This window comes from Watersipora subatra, chromosome 1, assembly GCF_963576615.1.
Source record: "Watersipora subatra chromosome 1, tzWatSuba1.1, whole genome shotgun sequence".
NCBI lineage: Eukaryota > Metazoa > Bryozoa > Gymnolaemata > Cheilostomatida > Watersiporidae > Watersipora > Watersipora subatra.
The window spans coordinates 51,584,316-51,597,910 of NC_088708.1; the positions used below are offsets into that span (position 1 = coordinate 51,584,316).

A 13,595-nucleotide genomic window follows, 5' to 3' on the forward strand; every position below is an offset into this window, starting at 1 on the left:
AAAATATATAGGCCTACATTATATTATATTGTAATATATTATACTCTGCTATAGTATAGCAATTGCAGATAACTACAATATGCGACATTATATTGAATTATGTGACATAGCAAACAGAAAACATAGTATACTAGACTAAATTATAATATGATAAATTGCATAAATTACATTGAATTATATTGCCTAACATTTAAAATACAACGTACATTAAATAAATTAAGCCATAGCTTCATTAATTAAAATAATATAATTTTCTGACCAAAAGTTATCTGTTTTACTCTTATTTTACCAAGCTGCAGCCTTCTATTTTATAAATGTGTTTTCAACGCTCATCAAATCATGAGATTTTCCTAATTATAACAAATAAGACAGCATAAATACATGTATGTAACTATAATAATCAATATATAAGCTTCAGAGAGTAAGAGTGATGCTATCGGATCACCAGGACCTCAAAGACTACCAGGGCCTCAAGAACCTCCAGGACCTCAATGACCACCAGGATCTCAAGGACCTCTAGGACCTCAAAGACCACCAGGATCTCAAGGACTAACAGGGCCTCAAGGACCTCCAGAACCACCAGGATCTCAAGGACCTACAGGCTTGCAAGGGTCACAGGGTCTTCCAGGAGAGGAGGGTGAGACATAACAATACCAAAACCAAAAGTAACTGACAATCCAAAAGAGTAGGCTAATTGATATTGATTACTAAAGCTGAAATGATGCTTACTTCATTCATATTGATGTTCACCCTTAAGAATGTCTCACAGTTACAGTAGAACTATGTCTATAATGCAATTTTTCTAAATCTTCTACTACAGGTTTTAATCTTACTATTTCAGGTAAATCAGGAGCAATAGGTTCACCCGGAGCAACAAAACTGCCTGGCACACCTGGTATTAATAGAACTTCAGCTGAAAATGGAGGAGTCGTCTACACGCAACGGGAAGAAAGAGATGTGGAGACAACTCTACTCTTCTTTACAATGGTATAATTTCTATTACTAGTCTGAAACAGTCGTAAGACAGTGAGTGATGTTAATGCAATTCTAGAGTAGCGCATCATTTCCTGTGAGCCCCTCTTGTTAAGTATTGTCAGAGCTTTAAAGATGTTTATTAATACTTGATAATAGTTATAGTTGTGATAGATGTTTATTAATACTTTATAATAGTTATAGCAGTGATAGATGTATATCAATCTTCAATCTATATACTGTATATACTATATAGTATATACCAATACTTCACTAGAAATTCCACTGTCATACAGCCCACGACCAAAGTGATATTGGAAAAAAGAAAGGGTACTGATGGTTGAGAAATGCAGTATTAGCCTTCAAATGGCACTGCAGTGCAATAGGATAACTGCAATGGTAGCTGTAATGTACTGGGTGTGGTGTTATTATATACAACAAACAGCAGTAATGAAAGGAAAAGATTATTTGTTTATATCTCTCCCCCTGCAATAGGAGAAATGCAATTTTGGCCAAAATTAGAAGTAAAATGCACTGATATTATTAGAATAACCGATCTTATTAATATAGTAATAATATAAAACCAATGCACAATTTTGTTTACATTACAAAACGTCATAGCTAACAATATCAAGAAGTTGTGATATTTACATAGATTTTTAACAAATCTGTACTACGTAGTCATTGTTCTGTAGTCATCCAAACTTAAAATTAAATATTGTAATAATCTCATAAGAATCGTTAGAAAAAAAAATCATCATCATTTCCTTTACTTACACTGAGTTGGACATCAGTTAGAATACCAAAGTGCTAAAAATTGTCTAAAATGTCAGTTACTTTGAAATCGGCAAAAATGAAACGATTTCAGTACAGTCATACTTCAACTTACGAGCTTAATGCGTTCTGAGACTGAGCTCGTATGTCAATTTACTCGCATGTTGGTACAATTTATTTTTAAATAGAACAATTAAATATATATTTATTGGTTTCCATACTCTGTAAAATGCAAATAAAACACTCAAAACAAGATATTGTAACAGAAAGAACATGTTGGTTATTGTCCTAACCTACCACTTGCTTTCAAAAAGCAACAAATAAAAAATAATGTAAGGAAATGTGTTAAATTAAAATGTAAAATTAAATACATTGTTATGTGTGGTATTTAAGGAATTTACTCACTCGAACACCACACTAACATCAGTGATTAGTGATTACCTTGTCTCACTTTATCCAGACTATGCTTTTATGATTAATGTCTCAGAAGGCAAGCCGCCTTATTATGGTTGCCAAGAATTGTTGCCAAGAGTTCAATTTATAGGACTTGACCCAAATCTTTAGTCCAAGCCTAAATATGCTATTTATCAGATGTCAGTGTAGCAATAGAAGTACTCTTTATTCTCATAAACCAAAACCTTAATACACAATAGCAAAATTCTAAAATAAAGCAAAGCAACAATAAGTAATAAAAGCTAAGTAATAAAGTATCTGACGCCAACAGCTAGCTGTGTCTGCCCTTAAGCTCTGTTTTGTACGTCTACAAGAGGTCACAGTCAAAAGAGGATGAACTACTATAAATGTTCTCTTTTATAGGCATATGTTTAGCCTGAGGGTAGGCGTATAAGTGTTAAGGGTTGTGTCTTTCGGTTACTGTGGTTGGTCATTGAGGGAGCGCTGTCTTCTAGTACGTCAATGGAAATTCACCAGATTAATGAGATGGTATATTCAAATTATTTTGTCAATGTCCAGTGTTTAGCTGGAAGGAGAATGAATTTTAGCTTCACTTGGTGGTTGATTCTTCTATGTTTAGAGTTCTTAATTAGCTGGTTGCTGCATTTGAATTATTGAACTTTGGATGCCTTCAGGGGTCTTGTTGCTGGTGTGGCTTGCTATCTGTACGTCCCGTTGTGTGTGTTGTGTGTACAACTTCTGGGCATAATCCATTCTTTAGCGGTGTCTTTGTATTTCCAAGCAACAGCATAATGTATGTAAATCTAGTAATCTGTTCCATTCCGAGTCCATATCGAGTTTTAGTAAAATGTCAATATAACAACATGCAATAGCAGCTAACGCTAGCATTTGCCAGAGAGAGATATATGTATAAGTTATCCTTCATTACAACAGTTGACTTTGATAAATTTGGATTTTATCAAAGTCTTAAAAGACAAACTTTGAAGCAAATCTAAAAGCAAACTTTCATTTTTAACTTAACGTAATTAAAAATTTTTCGTCGTTCATAGTTTCAAGTTTCTCGCTAGTTAGCTAATTTTTCCTTTGTTTCGCTTTCACGACTAGTCGGCCGTTTTAAGATGAACCCATCTAAGGACGTTTGCTTTTGTCGCCCTTTAAACATGTCGCGATTAGGACGAACCCAGGTGTCGTCACAAAGGTTTAATGCACGACCACTAGCCATCTTGTCCGAATGTCTATTTTTATAGTTTTGATAGATAGCAACGGCCTTTTCAAATAGCGTCGTTTCAGTTACGCTGTCACCGGCCAATTGTTTATCTTTTATCCATTGCCTGAGCGGTCTCTCCATCAGCGGTGGTGAAGATCGCCATGCCGTTTAGAAACTACGGTTAGTACTTTTGCGAGCTAAATGCCCTGAATATAATCCTTCTGTTTGATAATTGTGGATGTATTTCTGTCATATTGCTGAGCTAGCTCAATCATGCATCCACATTTGGCATATTTTTCAATAATTTTTCGTTTAATATCAATTGTTATCATTTGCTTTTTCTTTGCATTATTTTTTATTTTACTGGCAAACTTTTGGTCTACGCACAGTACTTTTAATTCACATAATTCTGCACTGAAAAGCGTGCACAAAAACACGGTACAAAAGTATAACCTGTGCAGTTGAAAAATACAGATTGGTGCTGGTGTCATAAAACACCTCCGGCATACTTGGCAACTGACTCACGTGCTCGTATCTCAAATATGGTCGTATGTTAGTGCTAAAACTTGCTTAAAAGCTGGCTCGTATCTCAAGTTTCTCGTACGTTGGAGCACTCGTAAGTTGAAGTATAACTGTACTCCTAAGTTAATTAAAGAAACCGTCGGCAATTCGACAATGCTATAGACTGGTGAAATGTGCACGTTATTTTTTTGTAAAATGCGCACGACTTAATCGTTCTATTCTCTGTCGCTCGGCGTTTCAATTTCCGGTCCTAATTTTGGGAAAAGTAAGGCTTAGCAAGTTTTAATAACGATTTTAGGCCTAATCAATCAGTCTATTTGTGTATAATCCGTTCAGATGGGTAAGTTTTAGTAATATGTCGACACTTTTCAAAGATTTGGTGACATATTTAAATATGTTTTTATGTGTTTTGTATCGTTATTATAATTAAACGACTCTACACACAAATGGTTAAATTTGTTGATGAGATTTTGTAACAAGGGTTTGCGACGTTGTTGATGAATAATTTTCGTGAGTTGTGTGCACATGCATTTATCATAAACACTCTCAAACATTCGCTCAGCTCGTTTGGTCGTGGGATAATAGTTATAGTAGTTATAGATATCTATCAATACTCCATAAAAGTTGTAGTTGTGATAGATGTATATCAATACTTTATAATAGTTATAGTAGTGATAAGTGTATATCAATACTTTATAATAGTTATAGTAGTGATAGATGTATATCAATACTTTGTAATAGTTATAATAATGATAGATGTATATCAATACTTTATAATAGTTATAGTAGTGATAGATGTATATCAATATTTTATAATAGTTATAGTGGTGGTAGATGAATATCAATACTTTATAAAAGTTATAGTAGTGATAGATGTATATCAATTTTCAATCTATATACTGTAAAACCTCTAATTGAATGCCACTTCTAATTGAACGCCACCTCCAATTGATCGTCAACCTGAGAGAAGGGTTGATAAATAGACCGCCACTTTCCAATTGAACGCCACCTCCATTTGGCCACCACTTTGACGCTATTTGATCTTTACGAGCCCGATCCAACCGATACCAACACGATCCATAGAAAAGTGTACACAAAATCGTATTAATAATGATTCGTATATATCAATAACAATTAATTCTCTCGTCCTATTTTGAAACTTTTTGTTTTCTTTCGTTAAAACTTTGAAAGCAATACCAAAGCAATAATCAATAGCAGTTTTAGGCTAGCGGTATCTCTTTGTCTAACGTAGTATTTCTACTTCAAAGTAGCCTACATATATAAAAAATCGAGTTAAATTCATGATGGTAGATGAACTTTCAGAGCAACGCTATAGTAATAATTACTGTCTCGGGTTAATAGTGGTTTCTTGTTTAACGCTGTCCTAATACTTCGAAGGACATGCATATAAAAATTGCTTACACACTAATATCAAATAGTTCAGCAGTGCAGAAGAAAACATGAGGCCAGAAGATATTGTGGACAGCTAAATGATGTTCATCATGTTCATCGAAAGCCCAATTAGAACACAGTTATCCGAGCAAACGTTGGAAATATTTTTGTTTTAAAAATGGTGAAACAGTTTTTAAAATGCGAACCAGAGGTTCCGAGATCAAATCTCATGCGATACAGATTGGGCATTCTAATATTTTCCCACGACCAAACACGAGCAAAGCGATTGTTTGGGAGATTTACATATGATAAATACACATGTGCACACGACTCCCAAAAAATTATCCGTTAATGGCTGTGACCAAACCCTTGTACCGAAATCTCTTCAACAAATTTAACCATTTTTGTGTAGAGTCGTTGCAGCATAATAACGATACAAAACACATATAAACCTATTTAAATATGTTACCAAGTCTTTGACAGGTTACCGCAATATCCTAAAACTAACCCATCTGATCGGATGATACATAAATAGACAGATTAATTCGACCTAAAATCAAAATGGAAACTTGAGAAGCCTTTTTTAATCAAAATTAAGACCGGTCAACGAAACGCCAATAAGGCTGTGCGACATATAGTATAACCATTAAGATGTCCAAATTTCACAAACAATCGTGCACATTTCACTAATCTATGGAAATGTTCAATTGCCGAAGGTTTCTGTAATTAGCGTAGAAGTACTGAAATATAATCGGATTTTTTTGCCGATTTCAAAGAAACTGACATTTTGGACACTTTTGAGTACTTTGGGATTCTAACTGATGCACAAAGCAGTGAAAGTAAAGGAAATGACGATGATATTTTTTCTAACGATTCTTATGAAATTATTACAGAATTTAATTATAAGAATAATTATTCGATTTCATAAGATTTAATTATAAGAAGAAGCATTCGAATTTACAAGATCGAAGTATATAGTGATCGATGTTGGGCAATATGTTACTGTTATTATTTTTTTTAAATAGTTTTGTTAAATAGATTTTCTAAAAATCTATATAAATATCACAACTTCTTGATATTGTTAGCTATGAAGTTTTGAAATGTAAACAAAATTGTGCATTGGTTTTTTGTTATTACTGTATTACTATATTAATAATATTGGTTATTTTAATAATATCAGTGCATTTTCCCTCTAATATTGCATTTCTCCTATTGCGGGGGAGAGATATAACAATAGAATCCTTTTTTTTCATTGTTGCTGTTTGTTGTATATAATAACACCCACACCCAGTACATTACAGCTACCATTGCAGTTATCCTATTGCACTGCAGTGCCACTTGAAGGCTAATATTGCATTTCTCAAGCATCAGTACCCTTTCTTTTTTCCGATATCACTTTGGTCGTGGGCTGTATGACAGGAGAATTTCTAGTTTTAATATTTAATTATAAGAATAGTCATTAGAATTTACTACATCAAAGTATATAATGATTGCATTGTCCAATTGCCAAAGGTTTCTTTAATTAACGTAGACCGTTTGGGTGGTGTACACAGTTTGGGTGGTGTCCACATCTGTGGTACACAGTTTATCAGCCCATGTTTTTTGTCCAATTACCAAAGGTTTCATTAAATTATCTAGAACATTAGCCAGATTTCTTTACTTCTTATCTACAAGCTAGGGCCGAACTACAATGCCCCTTTGTAACAAGAATATTTCTTTATTTTACTCCAGTTTGCAGAAAATTTCCAGTCGCGTTAATGCTAATGCTTACTTTCTGTTACATATCGCTGTCAAAACCATTCTACATTCAACACAACCAACTTTCAACGTTCCAACGCAACTTTCAAACTGTGTATATTACACGGCAGCTTGCCATTTTACTTTTAATATCACATTTCGGAGATATAATAAACATATTATATTATTGCTGTTGTTAGTTAAATTAGGTACAGATGGTTTTTTTCCGCAGTTAATCCTTTTTATTCATAGATCACGATATCGCAATTGTTCTGGCTGTGATTTTGTTGCTGAATCAAAGGTATTTTCTTTATCCTAATAAATGCTGACTGAAACCTAAGTACCCAACTGAATCTTTTGAACACTATTTTTGCACACACACAATCTTATCATTTCAGTAGATCTTATGCCATGACAATCCTTGTTCCCTTGATAATTATTGAGAAATTCTTTTTTGTCAACTCAATGTTTTATCAATGACCTATCGTTGACCGATAGATCAATAGTTATTTTATTTTGGTAGGTAGTTGATTGCATCACCAATATTTTGGAGTTATTGGTAACTTGATATATCGAAAAGACAACTCCCAAAAATATGAGATTAGCATATCAGTATTTATCGTCCATCCCTAGTAGAGGCGTGTACTAATTGGAGATTCCCGTTAATGTGCCCTAGCGGTTAAAGAAAACCGCAGAATAGCCGCACCCATATATAAGCCGCATGGCCCACAAACTGTCAGAAAAAAGTAGCGGCTAATAGTCCGAAAAGTACGGTACTCTATAAGGCGGACACATACATACACAGACAACGATTGCCGTTTATATAGTAGATTATCTGCTCAGTTCATAAGTGTTACAAGAATGCTCAAGTAATAGGCAATGAACAGGCCCAGAACAGCTCTGCTCTCTACTGCAAATGTTTGTGCTTATATAGCTGGTAGGCCCCGCCTCTGTTCTACTTGAACTGGGCTCGGCTTTGGCTTGAGGTCAGATATAAAAAAGATAACGATTTGTGAGTTTCTAGACCGCAGTTCCTAACTCGGTTTGAAAACTGTGTAGCTGTGTTGGCGATTATATGTAATCAGTAGTACCATGGACGTAAGAAAATAGTTTTGTATAGTTTTTAAAAGAAACCTTTGACATCAGTGTTAAACGTCCTGCTCTAGCGGGCAATATTTGTTTCTTTTTTGCATTTTTAATGCGAGCGGCATCGTGGGCCAGCATCGTGCTGCACGCTTGCAGTCAAAACTCTTCTTCTTGTAAATTAAGAATGATTACTGGCATTAAAGAATGGTTTTTGGTGTTTTGCTGGTGCTGGAAATGTCTAGATTTATTCTAGATACTAGAAATATAAGGTATACATATAAAAGAGTGATAAAAACATAATACATTGAAAAAATACCAAAAAGGTTTACTGTTCTTAATAAAATGTTACGCTGCTAAAAATAGATCCTAGACAGATGTTTTATAAGCAACTATGTTCTTGATGACAGTTTGTGTGGCAACAGTGTCTTCTAGTGCAGTCTGTTAAATTTCTAATTGTAATTTTCCTTCGAAATATTGGATCAAGTTTTAGATTTTATTTTAATTATTTTAGGTGGTAGATGTTGGCATAGAACTGGCGATTTCCAAGTCGAAATCAACAATCAAGGTATGTCTTTCTGAGGTTGTGATCTAAAGTTGATGTGACGTGATGCTGTCAAAGTATCTCTATTTCATTTAATCAGCGGTAAAAGTTCATCATGGGATTAATTTTATCATAATTTTTGCTACATCAACAAAATATATATTTTATAAACTTATTATGCAACGCTTAACGGAGCAGAAAAGATTTTGCCATATTGTATTATTCGTTAACTTTTTTATCTTTATCAAATGTTTATTTTCAGTTTCATGCTCTACTGATCCATGATAGTCTCACTAACGCATTAGACCAGCCTGCTGACATTATTATAGTACCAAGACATGATTCTGAGCGAAGTCATTACTCCCTAATGGTTAGTATTCTTATGCTGCACTTTTATACTAAAAGACTATGTCAAGATATTAATTTTGAGAACAATTAGCGTTGCATGGCTGTGCATAGTTATTATAATTGTTTTAAAAATTTAAAACAGCACATCTTTTATATAGCATGTAACTTGAATAAGGTAACTGTTTTGTAGACACGGAAATACTTGCTCTGCGTGTATCTATAACATGCAACTTGCATTAGCTTGCATAGCTTTATATACAAGTTGTATACGGTACTCTGTTTGCAGCTGGTAGATAGGAAACTTTGAAAAATTCATTCAATGGACTCTCTTTCTTACAAAGGACAACAGACCATTGAAAAAAGGTGAGCATGAAATTCTTCACTAGGTTTGTCGGTAAATCTTACAAAAAGCAACAGTTATTGCCTTTGCATTCTAGCATAAATGGTTTAATCCAAAAGCTCACTGTTAGCAACAATATTTACAGGAAGCTTGTTTCTGTTGATGAGAGGTTTGCTGATTATGCTGTGACGGCTATGCAACAGAAAGATTGTGTAAGCTGTGGACTGTATGTTACCAAGGTGAAGCTGTGGACTGTATGTTATCAAGGTGAGTGACACTCTCATTCGTAGAGGTCTCAAGACTTCAACAATTATCAGTAGGAAACGTCTGGTTGGATTATTTATCTACACATTAACTATTACTAAGGAACCTAGTCCTATTCTGTCAATTTTCACTGTTAACCACAATGTTTTTTCACCAAAATTAGTGTGATTCCTTGTAGGGGGTTATGCAATAATCTTGAACTTTCTAGATATTCGGCACATTTTTGTTGTTGTAAACTTACTAAAGAATAATTCTAAGAATCTCCATTTTTATAATGTTATTAATATTTTCAGCATGCGCAACGATATGTTGAATTGTTTGAGCTAGAAAATAGAAAAGATGGTGATATGTCTTTAAATCCTTCCACATACCGTAAAGAATTATTGGCAAGTATAAAGGTATGTGAAACAATAACTATTCCCAGCAGATTTAGCACATCTGTATATCTTGTATGTAAATAGATGTTAAGATACTTCCTCACTTATTTGGTTTAATTTTCTCAACCTGAACTAACAACTTTTTAACATTTTTGCATTGAATTTCGTTTTTAACCAGTTGTCTTTATTTATGTTAGGAAGATGGTCGAGCATTGGCGGATATCAAGCTCTCTATTGAAGCAGGTAGGTTGAAGATGTAAGTCACATACAGGTTAACAAGTTTTATATTTGTATCATAATAATACATAAAAATTATTTTACTGTGTTCACCAATCTAGAGCATGAGAATACTATTCTGATATCTTTAAATAGTATAGTGTTGGTATCTATGGACATTACCTGCTTTATATATATCTAATGCATGTTCTTAACCCTTTGGCTACGGCGCGCTTACGGCCGGGAAAATACCACCGTACGGAGGCAATTACTAGGGCGATTTGAGCCTTCGGCATGACTGCATAAAAACTGCAGTAACTTACATCACTATTCTGATAGTTACATAAATTAATATGCATAGGAAAGCTGAGAAATTTCTCTACAAGCTGATATTTTTCTATGCAGATAGCTTGCAAATGCTTTCCAGCAAAAGTCTCAATTTGTTGAAGCTATTAATTTTTTTTATACACCATTTTCAATTGTATTTTCCTAATTGATAAAGGTAATTGGCAATGTTGTATAAATAATACATGCACGGATTCATAGGTTCTCAACAATTTGCAAAAAAAATTGGTCGTCAAAGAGCATTGAAAGTGGAGTTATGAGCTCCGATGCATTGCGGGAGCACCACTCGAAATTCTCAGTGCGTGACCCAAAAGACCAGCGAAAAATGGAGGCCTGACAATGTCGCCTAAACTTCGCTATAACGTACATGCAAATTGGAATAGAGCTATAAATGAATATGCATTTGAAAGCTTAGAAATTTCTCAACAGGCAGCCATTTATTCCCTGTAGATCGTCCCTGCAAAGTTATTCGTCTGTGAATATTTCTATCAACATTGTGATGTGTCAATGTTGCCACCTTTCTATCATAAAACATCGATAACAAATACATTTTTGGAAGCAATAACTCTGTGAAAATGGTTTATGATAAGCATCTGCACGGTGTCATATGTTTGCAAGAGTTTGCAAAGAAACTGGTTGTCCAAGTCATCCTTTCCAAGCCAGCAAGCTTTCATCTATAGATATGAATTTACCAGGCAGTGAAACAGAATATAACCGGTCGCATATCATGGCAAAAAGATCTTCTAACTTGAAAAATCTATTGCTAGCAGGCTGTTCAAAATTGTCAGCAAAATGCACAGTAGAAAGTAAACTTGCTTCTATTTTTCTTTCTATTTTTAATTTTATTAAAAATCAGCGTAGATAATAAAGGATTGTGGACCAGTAAGACAACAGAGTAGGCTTTTTAAAAATACTTATATGCAAAACTAAATAAATAACTCGCCAAATATCTTTACCATCAACAGGCTCCGAAGCATCGCAATGTTTTTGGAGGCCATGTTTATTCGTTTCGTTAAATATAACATTTATAATGGCCGATGTTATAAAAAGCTTTAAATATTAAAAATACTTACCTGTTTAAAAATTCGAACTTACTCCTGCCAAGCTGTCAGCAAAATGTAATTTTTTTGTTTTAAGTCAGCTCCTCTTTGAAATCCGTAAATACTCCCGGTTTCATCGCCGGCCGTTTCACTCTCACTTTTGCAATCCAATTCACCCTGTTGATCTTATTTTTCACTTTCATCGTCTACCCCACATTATTCCAACCTGATATCCTTTTCTTCATTTCCAAACCAGTCGATGTCTTTCTCTAAACAAACTTTTTTAGCAGAGCTTGAACAACCGCGTGTGTTCATGATGAATAGATTTCCATAAAAGAACACATCTTTGCAAAGTGTATTGCTTGCACATGCGTATTAGGTATTATTTATAACCTCAAAACAGTATTACAAAGCCGACGGAAATTGATCAAATTACTCATTTTAATGCTGTTTTTTTAATAAATAATATATTTTAAAAAAGGTCTATCGAAGGCCGAATTATTTCGAGATCCGTACGCTGAGACAATGCTCGTATTCCGGGCTTTTATGGATTTTGGAAGCAAAGGGTTAACTAGATCAAAACTTTGTGGAGTAGTCTGTAATGTTTTCTATTTATTTATTTGTGTAATAGCCAAGGAAGAATCCACCAGAGTTGGAGCAGTGAAGTGTTTCACGACAACAGAAGATCATGAAGCTACCAACTGGAATGGCAAGGAGCTTACAGAAAACCCTGTGGAATTTCCTGCTGTCTCACTAGATGCTCAGCTTATGTATTATAAAATCAAGTACCTGAAGCGCTATAAAACACACCATACTAGTTATGGTGTATTTAATGTAGTTCCAGCCGAAGATTACGAACATTGTCGACAGGAGCATATATCTGGAACATATTATGGTATTCAGATGGTAAATGAGACCATTTTATATTATCTTAAAGAGAGTAGCTCTGACTATCCGGTCATTAGTCGGCAACTTATTAGACTGAGTCCAGCTGTACTAGAAGCTTACGAGTCATGGTGTAAGAAGTTGACTCCAAAAGATGACGATAGTAGGCCATCTCCAGCATATTATGGTATGGAAAAATCCATTACGCATAGCTAAACATATGCTTTCCTGTTATGCTTTCCAATGTACACATGTATGCGGATAACTGGCATATCTTCAATATGTTTTAAAACAAAATTTTATTGTTTGTTCACACTGGACTATTATAGTGTATTACCTTTTATTTGATGCCCTGATCCAGTAGTAACTACTGTTTTATTAACTTTTATGTTGCATACATTTATATAGTTTAGCCATCCTGTATTTCTAGTCAGTTTGTTTGCATTAGTGGAATATGCATCAAGGCAGTGTGTACTCAGCTGTACTCAGTGTATACTTTTTCTTTACACAATTTTGCAACTTGGTGTATTCAACTTTTTCAATGGTTTTTCTATTTGGTACATATTATATTTCGTTGAGAAATGCTATGTAAATCTAAATAGTATATAACTTTTACATACAACATACAATGATAATACCTTCTCATAACTCTAAGCTTTAGTTTGTATAAAGTCATAAAACTTTTATGTAGCCAGTCTAATACTTGCTCTTCAAGTCCATGAAGTTGAAATAAGATAACTGTTTTGTAGCCAGGCTAATAATTGCTGAAAAGTTAGGTTTTAACATGTATTTAATAGAAATATAACTGTTTTGTAGCTAGGCTAATATTTGCTGAAAAGTCAGGTTCTAACATGTATTTAATAAAAATATAACTGTTTTGTAGCCAGGCTAATATTTGCTGAAAAGTCAGGTTCCAATATGTATTTAATAGAAATATAACTGTTTTGTAGCTAGGCTAATATTTGCTGAAAAGTCAGGTTCTAACGTGTATTAAATAGAAATATAACTGTTTTGTAGCCAGGCTAATATTTGCTGAAAAGTCAGGTTCTAACGTGTATTTAATAGAAATATAACTGTTTTGTAGCCAGGCTAATATTTGCTGAAAAGTCAGGTTCTAACATGTATTTTATAGAAA

The 13,595-nt window shown here is 34.0% G+C and overlaps 1 protein-coding gene across 1 annotated transcript; it reads left to right on the plus strand.

The window, feature by feature from the left end:
* Positions 1-8,231: 8,231 nt before the first annotated feature.
* Positions 8,232-13,206, plus strand: LOC137403619 (uncharacterized). Its single transcript, XM_068089599.1, has 8 exons — positions 8,232-8,373; positions 8,616-8,669; positions 8,908-9,015; positions 9,280-9,356; positions 9,479-9,600; positions 9,891-9,995; positions 10,172-10,217; positions 12,207-13,206. Exons 6-8 carry the CDS (start codon positions 9,945-9,947, stop codon positions 12,674-12,676), a joined length of 567 nt encoding a protein of 188 aa, XP_067945700.1. The 5' UTR covers positions 8,232-8,373; positions 8,616-8,669; positions 8,908-9,015; positions 9,280-9,356; positions 9,479-9,600; positions 9,891-9,944; the 3' UTR covers positions 12,677-13,206.
* The last annotated feature ends 389 nt before the right edge of the window (positions 13,207-13,595 follow it).